The sequence below is a fragment of the Zosterops lateralis genome, assembly GCF_965231275.1.
Source record: "Zosterops lateralis genome assembly, chromosome: 24".
NCBI classification, from domain to species: Eukaryota; Metazoa; Chordata; class Aves; order Passeriformes; family Zosteropidae; genus Zosterops; species Zosterops lateralis.
This window is the reverse complement of record NC_139784.1, coordinates 822903-842232: the sequence shown is the minus strand read 5'-3', so window position 1 is coordinate 842232 and position 19330 is coordinate 822903. Positions and strand designations below refer to the sequence as shown.

The window sequence follows — 19330 nt, the reverse complement described above, 5'->3', positions numbered from 1 at the left end:
GGACCTGCTGCTGCTGTTGCTGCTGCATGGGCTGCTGCTCCTGCCCCTGGCAGCGCTGCTGCTCTACAGGTGCAGCCCCACCTTCCAATACCTCTGCAAGATGGCCTTTTTCAACTGCTGGATCGTGGCCATGGCCACCCTGCTGTCCCCCTTTGCTGCCTTCCGGGGACGCTCTGTGGAGAACATGAAGTGAGTGTGGGCTGGGCATGGGGACAGCTGGCTGGGGCTTGGCTCAGGTGGAGGAAATCTCGTGGTTTGTGGCCACAGGTTCTGTCCTGCCCTGGATGGACCCACAGCTGTGTTGTCACAGCTGGTGGCAGAGCCCTGGGGCCACGGCGAGGGCTGTGGTCACATCTATGGGGCAGTGAAGTGCATCTTGTGGTATGAGAGGTGCTGGCTGTGCCCAGGGAGGGTCAGGCCATGCTGGAGTTGGGATTTGTGGTCCCTGAGGGCTGAAATAACATAGAAGGGATCATTCCTGGTCATGGCAATGTTGGGGTCATCACTTGTGTGGGTGACAGCGGGGGTTGGAAGTACCATCAGGGCAGGGGGCAAATGAACACTCAAAACCAAAACATGGTTTTGCCCATGGGAGACCCAGGAACAGCACTTTGGCAGAGGGATTGAGGGTGGAGAGGCCCTGGCACAGATGATTCCATGGCTGCCCTATCCCTGGAAGTGTCTCAGGCCATGTTGGGCAGGGCTTGGAGCAACCTGGGATAGTGGAAGGTGTCCCTGCCCATGGCTGAGGGTGATACTGGCTGGGTTTAAGGTCTCTTCCAATCAAACCCTTCCATGTTTTTATGGTTTTGGGATGTCTTGGTGCCACCAGCTGTCAGGGGCACAGCCCTGTCCCTGTCACAGCCATGTCCTGATCACAGCCGTGTCCCGACTGGCGCTCCCGAGGGTGGAAGCAGGGAGATAACATCAGTGAGATGACACCGCTGTGCAACACCGGAGGAAGGTCAGGGTGTTGCAATCCCGTTGTTGGATTCCTGGGCAGGACGAGCACAACAGGAGGGATGTTATGATGTCACAGGGAAAACATCCCAGCTGGAGAAATTTACTTAGGATTTGTGCGGATGGATCCCCGTCCGCGGTGGGAGCGAGGTCGGAGGTTCGCTGTTATTGGTCAGAGGATCTCTGTTATCAGTCATAGGTTCGGTGTTACTAGTGAGAGGATCGCTGTTATCAGTCAGAGGTTCGGTGTTATCAGTGAGAAGATTACTGTTATCAGTCAGAGGATCGCTGTTATCAGTCGCAGGTTCGGTGTTACCGGTGGTGGTGCAGCCTCTCCCAGGTCCTTCCCGGCTGGAATGCTGGGTGCACACAACATCCAGGGCTGCTCCAAAGCCAACGCTTCCGGCCTGCTGGAAATCCCCGAGGGAGGCAGAGTGACTCACCTGCCTTATCAGCGCTGCCTTATCTCGTCCCACCAACACCTCGGTGGCCGGCGCAGCACGCTCAGCTCCCTCTCCTCTGAATCCCAAAGCCCGCGGCTGGGAGCGCTTCCTTGTCATTAGTCTGGCTTTGGGACGCTGTTTCTCCTCGGCTCCTCAGGGATATCCCAGCCTGCGACTCCCGAGGGATGGGGGCGATACCACGGACATCCATCTTTCTCCCTTCTCACTCCTGCCTGGTGCTGAGCCCTTCCCTGCCCTGTCCCCTGGCGGCAGTGACAGATGTGGGGACCCTGGCACAGACCCTGTGTGGATGGACAGTGCCCCATTCCAGCACCGACGTGTCCCAGGACTTTATCTCCATGGCTGCTGGTGCTCCCTCCTCCCTCCATTCCTCTCGTCATTCTCATACTGAGCGTCACCCGTCGCTGCCATCCTGATAGTCCCTTCCTGTCCAGCCTTCCCGGGATGTGACACCTTTTCCTCTCAGATCCATCTCTTCACAACACTGCAGGTCCGGTGGAGTGATTTCGGATTCCCCTAAGGAATGTATCCGGGCTGGTTTTCCCTTCCCCCTGCAGCACAAGGCTGTGCAGGGGCAGTCCCTGGGTTCACCCACAGAGGGATCTGCCTGTCCCTCTGCTACCCCTGTGCTCATCCATCCCCAGCTCAGCTCCTCTCGGCTGGGAGGAGCTTTAGAAGTCTGGGATCTGGATTTCTGTCCACATATGGATCCAGCTGAGCACCTGGGGAGGCTTCCCCGGGCAGAGACAGTTTGTCCTTGTTGGGCTATGAAGATCCCATCCCCCCTTGTCTTTTTGCTTTCCCATCATCCCTGGGTATCCAAATCCTACTTTTTTTCACTCCCACCACCTCGTGCTGGTCACTCTCCCTCCCCAGCAGCTCCCTCTGCTCTGAGCCAGGAGCCGGGCCCAGCTCAGGTGGGAACCAGGTGAGTTCTGAACTTCACAGGCTGCGAACGTCTGAGAAATCCAGACATCCCTGAGCCTGAGCCCGGGTCCAGCAGAGCAGCCGCAGCCCGGCCCAGCCCGCCCGGCCCGGCCCGGCCGCTGAAGATCCGCTCCCCACAGTGTCCCTCCACCTTATCTCGTCCCTTACCTTCGGCAGGCTCCTCCGCGCCTCGCTCCTGCCCCTCAAGCGCTTCTACGGCATCAGGATGCGGGTGCGGGACTCGGAGCGGCTGCAGCTGCCGGGGCCCTTCGTGATCGTCTGCAACCACCAGGCTTCTCTCGACCTCATCGGTGCGTGCGGGGCAGGGCAGGGCAGGGCAGGGCAGGGCAGGGCAGGGGCATCCTCGGCATCTCGAGGGCTCCGGGCGTGCACCAGGATTGCTCTGGGGAGTCAGGGCAGGGATATGGTCTGGGAACGGACCAGGAGAGCTTTTGGGACAGGGCTGTGCTGCAGGGAGAGGAGGGACAGCGGCAGGTGATGCCACACGGTGGTCCTGGGGTTGGGGAAAGCTTAAAGTCCTTTTAAGTCAAGACTCAAAAAAACCCAACCTGGTCCTATATTAGGGTATAAAGGATTAAGTAATCTGTGCACTGATATAATTTGTGCTCTCCAGAGAGTTCTTCTCTGCAGTCATCACCTCTCAGGGCTGATTGAGCTGCAAAACTTATTCCTGATAGCCAGCTGGTTTGTCCAACCTGGGAAGTTTAATTCCAAGCACTAAATAATTTTCCAAGCTGATTTTTCTACTGCAAAACTTATTCTTAATATCCAGCTGGTTTGTCCAGCTGGGGGAGTTCAACTTCTAATCAGTTTTCCAAGGCGATTTTTCTGCTGCCAATCCCATGGGGTCAAGAAGGTGGTTATGTGTCGCAGTTGTGGGTTGACTATAACAAATCTTTTGGGTTTCCTGATTTCAGGGCAGATGTGGTGCAGAAAAAGGGGTGGGAGTGATGAAGTGCCTGAAAAGTAAGACCACTTTAATAAGAAATAAAATAGGGCCAATACCCAGAAGCCAAACACAGAACTCTCAGGACAAAAGCTGTATGGGGGCGAACTCCCAATACAGAAATGAAGAGGACTGGCCATATATAGGCTTGGGGGAAGGTAGAGGGTTCCAGAAACATGACCAAATATGGAATAGTGACAACCAATAGCAGAGCAGAACTTAGGTTCATTAACATAATAACTGCAAAGGCTCCTGGGAGGACACTTCTAGCTCAGCCTACATGAACAAAAGTCTCCCAGGGCTTGAGGTCAAGACCTGCTGTGTCCTGGCTGGCCCTGTGCCCATGTCAAGCTGATGTCCACATTAAGAGATGTTATCCATGCCCCAGGAATGGTGGAGGTCATCCCCGACCGCTGTGTGCCCATCGCCAAGCGGGAGCTGCTCTACCTGGGCACGGTGGGCTGGGCCTGCTGGCTCAGCGGCATCATCTTCATCGAGCGGCACCGCAGGGACGCGGCCATCGGGGTCATCTCCCGCACTGCCGGCACCATGCGGAGAGAGAACGTGAGCAGAGCGGGGCTTGGGGGGGAAACACCCCTGGGGTCAGGGGGTGTGGGCTGCACTGACCTGGCTGGGGGCCGGGGTCACCTTTGTCCCTGTCCCCTGCAGCTCTGTGTGTGGGTTTTCCCGGAAGGCACCAGGAACCCGGGCAGATCCATGCTCCCTTTCAAGCGTGGGGCTTTCCACCTGGCTGTGCAGGCACAGGTACGGGCATCCTTATGGTCAGTCAAGGATTGGACTCCATGGTCTTGGAGGCCTTTTCCAAAATGATTCCTTCTCCTTTGGCTCACCCTGGATGGAGTGGGGTGGGTGTGGACCCTGGGGCAGAGGGATGGGGGGGTTTACTCCCCAGGGATGAGGGGATTTGGTCCCCAGGGATGGGAGGGTTTGGTCCCCAGGGATGAAGGGATTTGGTCCCCAGGAATGAGGGGGTTTGGTCCCTGGGATGGGAGGGTTTGGTCCCCAGGGATGGGGCGGTTTGGTCCCGGGATGGCGGGTTGATCCTCAGGGATGGATATGGTGCTGGGCAGCACTAGGGAAGGACAGGCAGGAGCAGAAATCCCACCTGGGAAGGGCTCCATCTGGGGGACCCCCCTGACCCTCCATGTCCTGCAGGTTCCCATTGTCCCCATTGTGATCTCCCCGTACTGTGACTTCTTCAGCTCCAAGGAGAAGAGATTCACCTCAGGTAAGGGATGGACAGGAATTCCCATGGCAGAAGACAGGGCTGGCACTGGGGATGAGGCACCTGGGGGTGTTCATGGGATGCTGAGGGGTGGGGAGGTAGCTGGGGTGGAGATGGCTCGGGGGAATATCTGGTTCTCGGTGGGATCCTCTAACACATCCCTGGCTTTTCCTTCCTCTCCCAGGGACCTGCACCATCCAAGTCCTCCCCAGGGTGGAAACGTGGGGCCTGAGCCCAAAGGATGTCCCCAAACTGACCGAGAGTGTCTGGCAGGCCATGGCCAAGGCCCTGGCTGAGATGTCCATGAGTGACCATGGGGACCAGGACACGGAGCAGCTGCAGCTGGGGGAGGACAGGGGCAGCCCCCAGGGCCAGGGGGACACAGCTGAGAGCAGCAAATAGGCAGAGGGAGTGAGTCCCTTGCGGACAGCAGAGAGGTGTCCCTTGTCCCCAGAGGAGATGTCCTACAGCCCTGCCACCGCCCCGGCAGGACGGTGCCCTAAGGGGAGCAGAGCAGGGCAGCACCCCTGACACACAGCAAGGTGCCCCCTAAAGCCCCTCGTTGTGACTGTGCGTCCCCTGGATCTCCCTCTGCCAGACCTGGAGCTGTGGTCGTCCCCTGAGATGGCTCCTGCCTGCTCACTGGGCAGGGCAGGGATGCTCCAGCCCTGGTTCCCAGACCCATTTTCCACTTCTGATTGTTGGGTTCCCCCATGGATTCTCCTTCAAGAGGCTCCTACAAGCTGGAGATGCTGTTTGGGTGCAGAGGGGTCCAGAGTGAGTGGCTTGGGGTGGGGGACATGTGGTCCAAGGGAGGTTTCCAGGTGGGGAGAGCATCCTTGGAGCTGAGCTGTCAGCCAAGGGTGGGACATTAAAGAGTTTGGAGCTGGTGCCGTGTCCTGGCTGTGCTGAGGGGGCTGAGGGGGAGGGAGATCCATCTCCTCAGGGAGACTTCATCCCTGCACATGGAGCATCCCCACAGCTTTCCCAAGGATGGTGTGAGGAACACATGGCAGGGTGAGGGTTACACTGCTCTGGGTCTGTCCCCGAGGTAGAGCTCTCCCTCCATCAGTAAATTCTCAAGAAGATCATCTCCAGTTCCCAGCAATACCTGGACCGTGCCCACCTGGACACAGCCCCACCTGGAGATGCCTCTCCATGCACTCTGGACCATGACCCATCTGACAGCTGGATGGTTCCCTGCAGCCAGGCAGGAATTTGGGATCTCCTGGCTCCTTCCCAGTTGAGCAGCTCCTGTGCCAGCACCTCAGGGTGGCAGCAGGACAGGGATGGGGCAGGGTGTGGCTGTCCCCTTGTGGGGAGCAGGGTGGGCAAGGTTTCCCCTCCCATCCTGGGATAAAACGTGCAAACCATGGGCACAGAGCTCTGGTTTGGCATCATTCCTGCTCTCAGGAGCAGCTGGATTATGGAGGAAATCCTTCAAATCTGTTGGAATCGTCTGACACCCAACAGCAAAGAGGCTTCCCATGAGGGACAACCCACGGGACCAGGAGATGTCACATGGACATGGCCAAGGGCACAGGAAGGTCCCATGTCCCAGAAAACCTCCTTAATCCTTTCCTGCTTCCCAGGATTCCCAGCAGGTGGCATAGTCTGTCAGCTCTGAGCTGGTCTGGGAGTGGTTTGGCTGCTGGTTTGGGGGGTTAAGCATCAATAGAATCATGGAATAGTTTGGATGGGAAGGACCTTAAAGCTCATCCAGTTCTGCCATTGGCAGGGACACCTTCCACTGTCCCAGGGTGCCCCAAGCCCCATCCAGCCTGGCCTTGGGCACTTCCAGGGATCCAGGGGCAGCCACAGCAGCTCTGAGCAGAACCTTGTTCTGTCTGGAGGGCTGGGGCCCAGCCAGAGCCCTCCCTGGATTTTCCTCTGTCAGTGGGAGGTGAAAGCTTGAGGAGAAGGAAAGAACCTTGGAACAGGGCCTCTTTTCCTCTTGGAACACGGAACAATTTGCTTTTTCTGATCCTCCAAGGCCTGCCCTGCCTGGTTGCTTTGGTTGCCCAGCCCTGGAGGGATTTCACAGCCATGTGGATGTGGCACTTGGGGGTGGGGGTCAGGGGTGGCCTTGGCAGTGCTGAGTGGTCCCTGAGCTCCTTGTCCTGTCCAACACTGGGGTGTCTGGCAGGGCACTGACCCCGCTCTTTCTGGCAGGACGTGCTCCTGCCTCGTGTCCTTGGGGGAGGTGGGTCCAGCCCCCTCTGGCCACCCACGGGCTGTGGGGCTGGTCCAAAGGGCAGGGAGGTGGACAGAGCCTGTGTCCAGCAAAACCTGAGCTGGGCAGGTATGGGGACAGACAGAGCTGTGGTCACTTGAGATCCCATGGGAAGGGTCAGCCCCACCCATGGCTTCCTGTAAGGCCCTGGCAGCTGTGGCTGCCCCTGGATCCCTGGAAGTGTCCCAGGCCAGGTTGGGTGGGGCTTGGAGCAACCTGGGATAGTGAAGGTGTCCTTGCCCATGGCAGGAGGTGGAAGTGCTTTAATGTCCCTTCCAACCCAAAGCATTCCATGGTTCCATGGCTCCCACACCCTCAAAGGGAAGGGAACTGCCAGGCCCCAGAGCAGGGGATGTGCTCAGGACACTGTGGGGCTGTTGTGGAGCTCCTCAACTGTCCCAAATCTCCACCAGGACAAAGGGAAGCAGCTCAGCCCTGCCCTGGCAGGTGTCCAGTTTCCACATGTGGAATTGGAGCAGATGAAGCGTTGCCACATCCCAATATGGTCCTGTTCCTCTGTTCAGACTGGATGAAACTGGAGGAAACCAGGCAAAAAGCCAACCTGGGATGTGTGATCAGCCCAAATTTGGTTAAAATAAATACCTGTAAATTTTCCGTTTCTGAGAAATCACCCCCAGCTCCCAGCCACTCCTGACGTTGTGCTCCCTATTTTCATTTTCCATGTGTTCCTGCTGCCTCCTGACATCATTTCCCAGCAAACCTTTGTGGAGGTGGTTCCTGCCCCAGACTGGAAGTTCAGGGACCTTTCCCAATATTGCAAAAATCCCTGGGATCCTTGACCCCCAGAAGCTGTGGGCAAACATTGCCTGGGCTTTATCTACAGGTGCTCAGTGTTCCTCTGCCAGCCCCGAGTTCCTCACTGGATGGGACACAAAGATCCCATTTCAGACACAGATCCAGAGTGATCCAAGACCTGCAGGAGGAGGCTGTGGCTGTTCCCAACATCTACATCCAGCTGGAGGCATGATGTCTCCAGCCCTTCCCGTCCTCTTCACCATCCTGCTCCTCTCAGCCAGGACCTCTGGAGCACCGTAAGTCTCCTCTGTGTCCATCTGTGCCTGCTTTAACCTTGGCTCCCTTGCAGTTCCTGGTGGGACTCAGTCCCTCCTGTGCCCTGATTGCTGCCTTGAGTGGGAACACTCAGGCTGGAGGTTCTCCCTGCCCAGGAGCACTGAGGACATGGCCCTGGTGCCTCTGGTGGCTCTGAGGAGTTGTGTCCTCACCTGCAGAGCTGACCTGAGGAGCCAAGGGCAGCCCAGAAGCAGAGAGGAGGAGGCTGGGGAGGTTCCTGTGCTCCCAGGGCTTTTATGGGTCTCTGTGGGGCTGTGCTGGATGTGCCTCAGCCCCAGGGCTCTTCTGTCACTTGTCCCTGCCAGGAGTTACGTGGTGGTGTCCCCGGCCGTGCTGTACCACCCTCACCATGCCACGCTCTGGGTGCACCTCAGTGACCTCCAGGGGCCCGTCCAGATCCATGTGCAGCTGCAGTCAGACAAGGGGACCCTGCCCACCACCCTGCTGAAGAGAGAGGTCCTGGAGCCTCATCTGCACCTGAATGTCACCTTCCCTGTGAGTGTCACCCCAATGTCAGCCCAAGGCAGTCGGGAGCCAGGAGGGGCAGCTCTGGCTGGTCTCCAGGCCGTTTCCATCAGCTCCACGCGGGGCTGGGAACAGATGTGACTTCCTCATCTTGTGGCAGAGTCTCACCCCTCCCTCTGACAAAACTTGGCTCTGATTATCCCTGAAATGGCCCCGTTTGCAGAGCTGCAGGTGCTGGGGGGACGCTTCTGCCCAGCCCCTGCCTCTGGGAAGGTGTTCCTGGGCTGAGGAGTGCTCTGGGGCACCCGGAGGGAGCCTGGGCACCATTCTTGTCCTCACGCAGAGCCTGCTGTTCCCCCTGCAGGCTCCAGCCCCCACCAAAGGGAAGGAGGAGATCATGGCCCTGCATGTCTCAATCCAAGGAGATTCTCTGAATGTCTCTGAGACAAAGAAGGTGATGCTGAGAGCTCTGAACCCCGGGATCTTCATCCAGACGGACAAGGCTGTCTACAAGCCTGGGCAGGAAGGTGAGAGAGGGACCACTCTGCCCTGTGGGACGCCCCTGGTGGGGGAGAGGGGTCAGGAGGCCCAGCCTTGCTCCTGCACTCCTGGAAATGGGAGGGATTATCCTGGGCTATCCTGGAATGCCGAGCATGGGCACAGGGCAATATCGGGGCTCGCTGGAGGCTGTGCTGCCCGAGGGGTGGATTTCCATCCACCTTCCCACGGGGAATTTTTCCTCCCTGTGGATGAAGCCACTCCTCCTTCTCCGTTTCCTTTCGCAGTGAAGTTCCGAATTGTCTCTTTGGATAAAGACCTGATCCCCAGCAACCAGAAGGTGAGAGCAGGGCTGGGACGTGGGGAGGTGACAAGGGCTCCCTGCAGTGTCCCAGCCAGCCGTGGGAGGTGGGAGAGGTGTGGGAGTCACCTTTGCCCTTGGGAATGCTGCCCCGGCCAGCTCTGCCCGGGGAGCTGCCCCTGGGGCAGGGATGCCCTGTGCCCATCAGGGATGCAGCAGGATCAGGAAGGAGAAAGCAGAGGGCAGGTGTGACATGGGAATGTGCCCATGCCGGCTCCCAGTTAGGGATGCAGCCCTGGTGAGTGGGAAGTGGGGAATGTGCTGATATCCATCAAGGCATCAGACACCAGGAATACTGGCAGGCTCAGCCTCTGACACCCCTGAGCGATCACTATGGTCTCTGGAAGTGCAGGATGGTCCTGGATCAAAGGGGTTCTGGACCCTTCCTAAGGCACTGGGAGATGCCACTTCTCTGTGCCAGGCTGGCAGTGCCCTCGGCTCATCTCTGCCAGAGCCAGGCTCAAAATCCATCCCAAAGCATCTTGAGAGCTAGAAGTTCACAGCATCCCACAGAAAACCCTCCCTCTGCCCCATCCACGGCTGTGGCCACCCTGGTGAGACCCCAAAGAATGAAATTGCTCTTCTGACCATCCTCTTTTTGCCTTCCAGCTGCCCCTGGTGTTCCTGAAGGTCAGTTTGGGACACCCAGGGAGTGGGGTGGGCTTGGGAGAGGGGCACAGGGCACAGCCAGCGGCTGTTTGCTGGGCTCCCAAGTGCTGATCCCACGTGTCCCTCCGCAGGATCCCAGCGGGAATCGCATTGCACAGTGGCGGGAGGTGGCCCCTCGGCAGGGAATTGTGGATTTGTCCCTCCCGCTGGCCTCGGAGCCGGCCCTGGGCACCTACACCATCAATGTGGAGGGGAAAAGCCATTCCTTCAGCGTGGAGGAATACGGTACACGGGGACTGGGAAGTGGGATCCCACCATGGGAAACGGGTCGTGACCCTCTCCAGCCACCCAGGAGATGTTGTCACTGTCCTGAGAGTGACCACCCTGTGTCCTTGTGCCTGTCCACCAGTGCTGCCCAAGTTTGACGTGACCATTCAGCTCCCCAGCACGCTGTGGGAGAAGGACGAGAAGTTCCCGGTGCAGATTTGTGGGCGGTGAGCTGGGAACAGGAAACAGGGGGCATGGGGGGTCCAGCAGGATGGGGCTCCCCCGGCACAGCCTCTCCACTGTCTCTACACAGCTACACCTACGGGAAGCCCGTCCAGGGGAAGGTGCAGGCTGGCTTGTGCCTCAGCCAGACGTTCTGGTATCGCCAGAAGAGGAAGACCTGCATCCAGGTTACTGGGGAGGTGAGCTGGGCAGGCTGGGACTGGGGGGGGGGGGGGTCACTGGGATGGCTCCTTCCTGGGAATGCTGCTGACGGGGTTCATCTTTCCTCCAGACAGAGAAGAACGGCTGCTTTTCCACAGAGGTTTCATTGGCCGCCTTCAATGAGGCCGTCCCAGAGATGAGGAAGGAACTTGAAGTCGAGGCATCGCTGGTGGAGGACGGGACAGGTGGGGATGGAGTGTGGCCATCCCTAGGTGCTCCCAAGGGATTGGTCTTCTCCAGGAACATTGAAAAGCACTGCTGTGATTTAGGGGTGCACATACAGGGATGGGGTTTGGGTGGGGGTGTGAGTAAGGTCAGCCTGGCAAGACTTGGAATTCCAAGCAGAGGAAAAACACCTTTCCAAGATCCAGCAGCTCTGCCAGTGCTGGGAGCTGAGTCCTGGCAGTGCAGAGTGGTTGGGTTCACCCAGGCTGGGGGAGTGGCTTGGCCTCCGAGCTTGTCCCTCACTCGCCGCCTTGTCACTCTGGGGGAGCCTGGCCTGGCTGGAGAGAAAGGAGAGCAGGGATTGTCCCTGTGCCCAGCAGCCCCAGGGGGCCCCTCATGGTGGTGCTTTGGTGAAGAGCCTTTTCTGAAGTGTCTGCCCCCAGCTGCACCCTGGATTTAGGGCTTCTGCTGCTCTTTTAGGAGATGCAAACCATGCTGGGAGCTGCAGGAGGAAAGCCCAAATGTCCAGGAACTTTTCCTGCATGGGGACAGAGACACTGGTCGGAGCTAAGCTGTGTCCTGTGTCCCTGCAACACCCTGAGCTCCCCACTCACTCTCCACAGGGCTGGAGATGAAGAGCACCAAGAGCTGTGAGGTTTTATCCAAAATAGTCACGGTCAGCTTTGAGAAGCCTGATCACATCTACAAGCCCGGTCTTCCCTACACCGGGACGGTAACGTTGGGTCCCCCTTCCCTGCAGGGCTCACCTGCCCCCTGCTGCTCCCAGCCCTTCTCCTGCCCACCCCCGGCCCTGTTCTGCCATGGCTGCAGCTCCCACAAATGGCAGCATCTCCCCTTCCCTCCTGGCACAGATCAGGGTGAAGGGAGCCGATGGCTCTGGGCTGCCCCAGAGGCAGGTCCTGCTCTCGGTCAGGAACCAGGGAAAAGAGAAAGAACAAATCCTCCTGACAGACAGCTCAGGGAGAGCCTCCTTCCAGCTGGTGGCCTCTGGCTGGAGAGACAGTGTCTCCTTGCAGGTAAGTGCCCCACCCGTGTCCCCCGTCAGGGATCCTGGAGCTGCTTCCTCCAGTGGAGTGGGGCCTTGGAGCTGCACCAGCCTCGGGGGCTGCTGGGTGGATTCACCCCCTGATTCCCACCTCAGGCTAAAGTCAACAGGGCAGCTGGGACCCAGGAGGAAGACTCAGCAGTCACCTACCAAAGTGCCTTTCTCTCAGTCATGCCCTACTCATCGAAGAGCAGGAGCTTCCTGCACATCCGCGACCTGGAGGGGGAGCTGCCCTGCGGCCATTCCCAGCTGATCCATGTGGATTCCATCTTTGGCAAAGAGGCTTTAGGCAGTGAGCTGAAGAACCTGGATCTGATTTTCATGGTGAGCCCCAGCCCAGGGAAGGCAGCAGGAATCAGGGCAGTTATGTGGGAAGGATCACATCTCCACACACATTCATGGTGGTGTGTGTCCCCAGGGACAGGACAATGAGCAACTTGTCCTGGAGAGACTGAGGGATCTGTCAGAGGAGGTGGCTGCTGCCTGCATCCCCATGGGAGATGTTGGGGCTGGAGACTGGGCATGATCAAAAACCATCCCAGAACTCTCATCAGGGGTCTGTCCAACATCAGGGCACTTGGATTCCACACTTAGCATCCGTTTTGTTCTCAACCCCTCCTCTGCAGGTCATGGCCAAGGGGACCATTACCAGCATCTTCAGGAAAGACGTCACTGCAGAGCCTGGTACGTCCCATGGCATGGAGGGGCTGTGCAGGGTTCTGCTCCTTGTGCCTACTCCTCACAGAACCATGGAATGGTTTGGGTTAAAAGGGGCCTCCAAGCCCATCCCATTCCACCCCCTGCCCTGGGTAGGAACACCTTGCAGTCTCCCAAGGTGCTCCAAGCTCTGTCCAACCTTGCCTTGGACACTTCCAGGGCTGAAGCACCTGCAGTTTCTCTGGGTAACATCTCCCCCCTTTCCATGGCCCAGGAAAGAGAGTCTCCCTCTCCCTGGAGCTGCCCATCGGGCTGGAACTGGCGCCCATGGCCAGGCTTCTGGTCTATGTGGTGCTGCCCAACGGTGAGATGGTGGCTGACACCACTGAGCTCTACGTGGCCAAGTGCTTCCCCAACCAGGTGAGAGGAGTTGGGGTGTCTATGGCTGCCTGCCTTGGGATCCATCCTGCTCCAGGTGCATCACGGTGTCATAGTCTCTCAACCTCTCAATCTATTCCCAGATCCCTAAACGCTCTGAGAAGAGCCCTCCCTCCCTGGGCTCAGTCCTGCCCCTCCAGAGGGGGTGACTGCCCTGTGCCTCTGTCTCCTGATGTTCCTGTGCAGGTGAAGATGGCATTTTCAGAGACCAGGGCCCTGCCTGGGGCAGTGCTGAGGCTGCAGCTGGGGGCTGCCCCGGGCTCCCTGTGCGCTGTTCGAGCCGTGGATCGCAGTGTGCTGCTCCTGAAGCCTGAGGCTGAGCTCAATGCTGAGGCTGTGAGTGCTGACCCTGCCTGGGGTCCCCCTGCAGCCCCCGGAGCAGCCTGGGCTGGGGGTGGGAGGACATTGGCTCAAGTGTGCCTCACATGGACCCAGTGCTGTGGTGGCTCCCAGGCAGAGAGTCCTGTGCTCCAAAAATGAGGTTTTTGCATGTCCTTATTCTCAGGTCTACAAAGCACTGCCTCAATTCAACTACCCCCCGAGCATCCAGGATGAACCATTTTGTGACTTTTACTGGTGGGACTCCAAGATGGAAACCTACAAGTTATTCCAGGTGAATAACCTGAGCCTCCTGGTTTCTCCCCATCCAGGAGCTTCTCCCAAGTGCTGGGAAAGCCACACCTGTGGCAAAGGACTTTCCTGCCAAGCCCAGGCTCCTTCTCCACTTGTTTTCTGTAGCCCGGGTACTACTCACTGCTGGAAAGGAGATATTCCTCCTGCTGGCTGTGGGAGTTGGACAACCTCTGCTTTTTCATAGGATGCAGCACTGAAGCTCTTCACCAATGCCAAGACCAGGGGGGATTGCCTGCCCCCCAGGATCCCCATAGTTGGAGCCCCAGGCCCTGGAGGTGAGCACAGCCCTTACGCTGAAAGGAGCAAAGGTCTGGGGGCCAGTCCTGGCTGCCGTGTCCTCAGGGGGACTTGGAGCCATCCAGAAAATACCCTTGGCATCAGAGAGGAAGAAACAGGATGGAAAAAGATTTTGGTCGCCCTTGTGCTGGCTGCAGGCGAGGTCCAGCTGAGACCTGAGGCCCCCAAGTTCTGCTCTGCCTTTTCCAGGGCCAGGGGGACAACGCGATTACGTTTTGCTAAGCAGTTCTGTCACAGTTGAGAGAGCGTCCAGCCCAGTCATCCCAGACATCCCAGACACTGAGGAAGTGGATGAGCCCCCAGCACCTCGGACGTATTTCCCAGAGACGTGGCTGTGGGACCTGGTCCCTGTGGGGTGAGAGAGGACAGTTCCTATGGGAAGAGAGTTGGGGACCTCAGGGCTCCTCCCCGTGGGATTGCACCAGCAGTGTCACAGCCGTGCCACTCAGGTGATGCCACCAGCCATGGTGGGGTGGCCTCATGATGTTCTCTGTGCTGCAGGGAGGGCGGCTCTGCCGAGATGATGGTGACAGTGCCCGACACCATCACAGAGTGGGAGGCCGGGATGTTCTGCATGGCCCCGCAGGGCCTGGGGCTGTCCCCTGCTGTCACTGTCACAGCCTTCCAGCCATTCTTCGTGGAGCTGGCACTGCCCTATGCCGTGGTGCGCCATGAGACCTTCACCCTCAGAGCCACCGTCTTCAACTACCTGCACCAGTGCCTGAGGGTGAGCAGGGACAGGCAGGGAACCCTGGGGTATGGCAGGGGCTGCTGGAGCTGTGGCCATGCTCTGGCAGGTTCAGGTGAGGCTGGGGAGGTGACCCTGGCTCTGGGATCTGATGGAGCCACGGCCATGTCCCGCAGGTTCAGGTGACGCTGGCAGAGTCGGCGGAGCTGGAGGTGTCACCAGGCACAGGGGACAACTACAGGGGCTGTGTCTGTGCAGATGAAGCCAAAACCTTCCAGTGGGGTGTGCGAGCCACCAGCCTGGGTACAGAGCTGCCACCACCCCACCCTGCTGCCCAGGGACCCCCTCAGGGAATGGAGTAGGGTGGGCAGGGAGGGCAGGAACCCCATGGGGACTTCTCCCTTGCTCCACTCCCACCCTTCCTGGGGACCGCCAGCCCAGTCCAGCCAGCCCCACCCCAAGCCCAGGGGGCTGTGCTCCAGTCTGGGGTCTCCTTGGGGACTGAAGTCCATGTTTGCACCTGCAGGGGAGGTGAACATCACCGTGAGCACCGAGGCCCTCAGCTCCACTGAGCCCTGTGGCAACGAGCTGCCCCTGGTGCCAGACCAGGGCCGCGTGGACACTGTGATAAAGCCCCTGCTGGTGCAGGTCAGAGGGTCGTGGAGGAGGAAAATGGGATGGATTTGGGAGCATGGTGCAAACAGCCCTTCGTGGCCAGTGGGAGAGCACCCAGACATAAAGCCAGGGGTGACCCAGGGGACAGCAGGTCCCTCCTCCTGACTGACTCTGGTGCTGCTTCCTCACAGCCTGGAGGGATCCTGGTGGAGAAGGCTCACACCTCCCTGCTCTGCCAGGAAGGTAGGACTGGCCAGGGGTGTATGTGGGATGTGGGCCAGGGTGCTTGGCACTGGTCACAAGGGCCACCTGCCCAGAGGAGCCAAGGCCAGGGTGCCTGGGCAGGAACGGGGTGTGTGAGGCTGCCACGAGACAGGCTGGGAACAGCTGGGCATTCCCACTGTCATTGCCCTCTGTCCCCACAGGTGCTGAAGAAGTCTCCTTGGAGATTCCTGCAAACATCCTGGAGAGCTCCCAGAGAGCCCACATCACTGTGATGGGTAAGGGACAGCCCAGGGGGCCTGGGGACCATGGGTGACAGAGTGGGTGCAGAGGTCCCCAGCGTCAGCAGGATGTGGGACAACCCAGAGCTGACACAGAAGGGGACACAGGTGCTGGTGGCAGGGGCACAGCTGATGATGTGTCCCCCTGGGACAGGTGACATCCTGGGCAATGCCCTGCAGAACGTGGACAGTCTCCTGGCCATGCCCTATGGCTGTGGGGAGCAGAACATGGTTCGCTTTGCTCCCAACATCTACATCCAGCAGTACCTGGAGAAGACCGGGCAGCTGTTGCCGGACATCCGTGCCAAGGCACAGGGGTTCCTGCAGAGCGGTCAGTGGGACCCTGACCCCTGCCTGGGAGGGACGCCACTGTCCCACAGCCCCCTCCCTACTCCACCTGGCTCCCCTGGGCTCCCCTGGGCACAGAAATAATGCCCTGTGCCCATGTCCTCCTGCAGGGTACCAGCGGGAGCTGCAGTACAAACACAACGACGGCTCCTACAGTGCCTTTGGGAACAGTGATAGTGAGGGCAATACTTGGTGAGGGCTCTGCAGCTGCATCCAGGCCTCCTCCTGGCACCCAGGGAGCCCCAGTGCTGACCCTTAGCCCTCTGATGTCTCCCTGGCTCCAGGCTGACGGCGTTTGTCCTCAAGTCCTTTGGGCAGGCCCGAGCCTATGTGGCCATTGAGGAGCGGCACATCACAGACGCACTGCGGTGGCTGCAGCAGCACCAGAGCAAGAGTGGCTGCTTCCGCAGTGTGGGCAAACTCTTCAACAATGCCCTGCAGGTGGGGCAGGGCTGGGCTGGGGACCCAGAGTGTGGTCTGGGCAGTGGGGATGTCCTTGTGTTGGTGTAACAGCCCAGCTGGACCCGTGTCCCGCTGTCTCCTTGCAGGGCGGTGTCTCAGACGAGCTCTCACTCTCGGCATACGTGACAGCAGCAATGCTGGAGCTGGGGCTGCCCAAACTGGTGAGGATGGACCCTTCTTCCCCACAGGGACTGCTGGGGTGGGGACAGCTGCTGGGACAGGGGATTGGCCATTCCAGGCCACCTTGCAGCACGAACTGGGGACAGCCGGTCGCACTGGGGTCTCTGAGCAAGTCCCATGCCCTGGGCTGGCTCCTGACTCTGCTGCCATGCCAGGAGCCGGTGGTGAGCTCAGCCCTGAAGTGCCTGGAGGATTCTCCTACAGACAATCCCTACACACAAGCTCTGCTTGCCTACGTTTTCGGGCTGGCAGGGCTGCAGGAGCAGCAGCAGGTGCAGCTGCAGCGCCTGGCCCAGCACAGCATCAGCACAGGTACTGCCCAGGCAGGGGCACCATAGTCAATGCCACTTCTGGGAGGGACTCCTGGCCACAGCAGGGGCTGAGCTGCTGTCCCTGCTCCCCTAGAGGGGCAGCTCTACTGGCAGAGGAAGGGGAAGGCTCAGGAGCCCTCGGAGCTGTCCTGGGCTGCGGCTGCGCCGGCCGAGGTGGAGATGACAGCCTATGTCCTGCTGGCCTACTTGTCCCAGCCCTCTGTGTCCTCTGCTGACTTGGGGAAAGCGGCCCAGATCGTCCGCTGGCTCTGCAAGCAGCAGAACCCCTACGGGGGCTTTGCCTCCACACAGGTACCGGCCCTGGGCTCCAGGGGCTGCTCCAAACTGGCCCCTCCTGGGAACTGTGCTCAGGGGTGAGCCTGCTGCTGTCCCTGTGCACAGGATACAGTGGTGGCCCTGCAAGCCCTGGCCAAATATGCCACCCTCACCTATGGCAGCAATGGGGACTTCACGGTGACAGTGACATCACCCTCGGGGACAGTGCAGGACTTTGTGCTGGACAGCAGCAACCGGCTGGTGCTGCAGCGCACAGCCCTGCCCGAGGTGCCGGGCACCTACGGGCTGCGAGCCCGTGGGCAGGGCTGTGCCCTGGTGCAGGTGGGTGGAGCCTGGGCTCCCTGTCCTTGGCCCTGTCCCTGTCCCCTCGCTGGCCTCACCTTGTGCTGTCCCCCAGGTGACCCTGCGCTATAACGTGCCCCCCCCTCCCAGCAAGGGGGCGTTTGCGCTGCGGGTGGAGACGGAGCCAGTGCCTGGAACACAGAGCCCCCAGTTCCTGCTGCGGCTCTGGGCACGGTAGAGATTGGGGCTACCCCGGGTTTGGGGAGGACAGGAGCAGCCAGGGAGGGAGGGAATCCCTGAACCCACGCCGGGGCTCTGCCCTTGCAGGTACAGCGGGGAGCGTCCTGCCACCAACATGGTTGTCATCGAGGCCAAGCTGCCATCGGGCTACAGCCCCGACAAGAAATCCGTGGTGGAGGTGAGGAGGCCCCTGCCCCCCTCTGGGATATCCCGTCCCACAGGTCCCTGCCCTCAGGGGCTGTGGGACACAGGAGGAACACCTGCTCGGGGTGCTGGGCACCCATGGAGCAGCTGTGGCCCTTCCTGAGCTGTGTCCCTGCAGCTGAAGAGGCAGAACCTGGTGAAGAAGGTGGAGGTGCAGCCCGACCAGGTGACAATTTACCTGGACCAGGTGAGATGGGGGCAGGAGCCCTGGGACATGGGGGGCTTTCCCATGGTGGGTGGCTGCACCACCCCTCTGGGCTGTCTCCACAGCTGAGCAAGGAGGAGGAGACCTTTTCCTTCCGAGCCCAGCAGGACTTCCTGGTGAAAAACCTCCAGCCGGCCACCGTGTCCCTGTACGACTACTACGAGACAGGTGAGCCCTGCAGGGCTGTGTCCCCTGGCCCTGCTGCCAGCCCCACATCCTCAGGGGCTCAATGGGATCTGGCTTAGCTCCCACTGATGAGTTTTGGCTCATTAAGGGAGCAGCTCCTCCCAGGCCCATGATCACCACCCCTCCCATTGCAGGTGACCGTGTGGATGTGGCCTACACTGCACCCCCCAGCTCAGGTAGGGGCTGAGCCTGCCAGGCCAGGGGTGACCTCACCCTCGGGACCATGGTGGAGACTCACCCACCCTGGGCTGTACTGAGCCCCGGGGGAAGGAGGGCAGGGAGTGGGGACAAAGGAGTCCTGCCCTGATTACTGGGGATTTGCTGGCCAGAGCTTGGGGGCAGAGGGCAGGGAGGGCCCAGGTGTCCAGGCTGGGGGTACAGGAGGTGCTGTGCCTCTCTGAGGGGATTCAGCCCCCATCAGCCCTGGCCCTCCTCCAATGACCTCCTGGAGCTGCCCACCCAGGGGTTTGGGGTCACACAGGGGATGGGACACTGAGCTCCAAGGGATGGGGCTCAGCCAGAGGGTCAGGGACAAGCAGGGGTGGTGGTGGGGAGTTGTAGGCACTCTCCTCTTACAGCACCCCCATATTCCATTTTGAAGAGGAGCAGAAAAACGTCTAACTCAGCCTGGAGCCTGGCAGCCCATCCCTGCCCCAGCTCCTGGGGCCGCCGAGGACAGGGATGGCTGAGAGTCTCCACTCCCACCCTGGCCATGGTCCTGACCCTCCACGGGGGCAGGAGGTGGCCCAGAGACCCTCCCACCACCACTGGCCCCCAGCAGGGCCCCTCTGGATGGAACCACAGCTCCCCTCACCAGGATCTGAAGCCAAGGGGCTCCTGCAGGCCCAAGGACACACACACGGCTTCTCTAGGCTGCCACACGATGGACTTGGCTGAACAACCACAGTGGGAACTTCATAAGGACACCCCTGGGCCACCTCCTGCCACCCCTGCACAGGGGTTCTGGGGTACCAGCTCTGGCCTCTCCTCTCCCCACACCACCTGAAGGGGACCAAGAGC

At 59.8% G+C, this 19330-nt stretch overlaps 2 protein-coding genes across 2 annotated transcripts; both read left to right on the top strand.

The window, feature by feature from the left end:
- Positions 1-100: 100 nt before the first annotated feature.
- LOC310918791 (1-acyl-sn-glycerol-3-phosphate acyltransferase alpha-like) lies at positions 101-4966 on the top strand (the record flags this gene model as incomplete). Its single annotated transcript, XM_083877767.1, has 6 exons — positions 101-189; positions 2529-2662; positions 3707-3882; positions 3988-4083; positions 4495-4567; positions 4749-4966. The coding sequence occupies 6 exons, from the start codon at positions 101-103 to the stop codon at positions 4964-4966; spliced, it is 786 nt and encodes a 261-aa protein (XP_083733893.1).
- Positions 4967-7678: 2712 nt separating this feature from the next.
- Positions 7679-19022, top strand: LOC310918790 (alpha-2-macroglobulin-like protein 1). The gene is made up of 36 exons (XM_083877766.1): positions 7679-7849; positions 8195-8384; positions 8719-8881; positions 9140-9192; positions 9823-9843; positions 9954-10107; positions 10232-10316; positions 10403-10511; positions 10604-10718; positions 11322-11431; positions 11571-11735; positions 11861-12088; positions 12391-12448; positions 12696-12841; positions 13046-13195; positions 13365-13472; positions 13677-13767; positions 13979-14144; positions 14291-14516; positions 14654-14780; positions 15004-15125; positions 15284-15335; positions 15518-15592; positions 15750-15926; positions 16054-16135; positions 16228-16384; positions 16492-16566; positions 16741-16897; positions 16991-17208; positions 17299-17514; positions 17591-17709; positions 17803-17893; positions 18038-18106; positions 18190-18292; positions 18445-18486; positions 18912-19022. Exons 1-36 carry the CDS (start codon positions 7782-7784, stop codon positions 18929-18931), a joined length of 4308 nt encoding a protein of 1435 aa, XP_083733892.1. The 5' UTR covers positions 7679-7781; the 3' UTR covers positions 18932-19022.
- Positions 19023-19330: the final 308 nt, after the last annotated feature.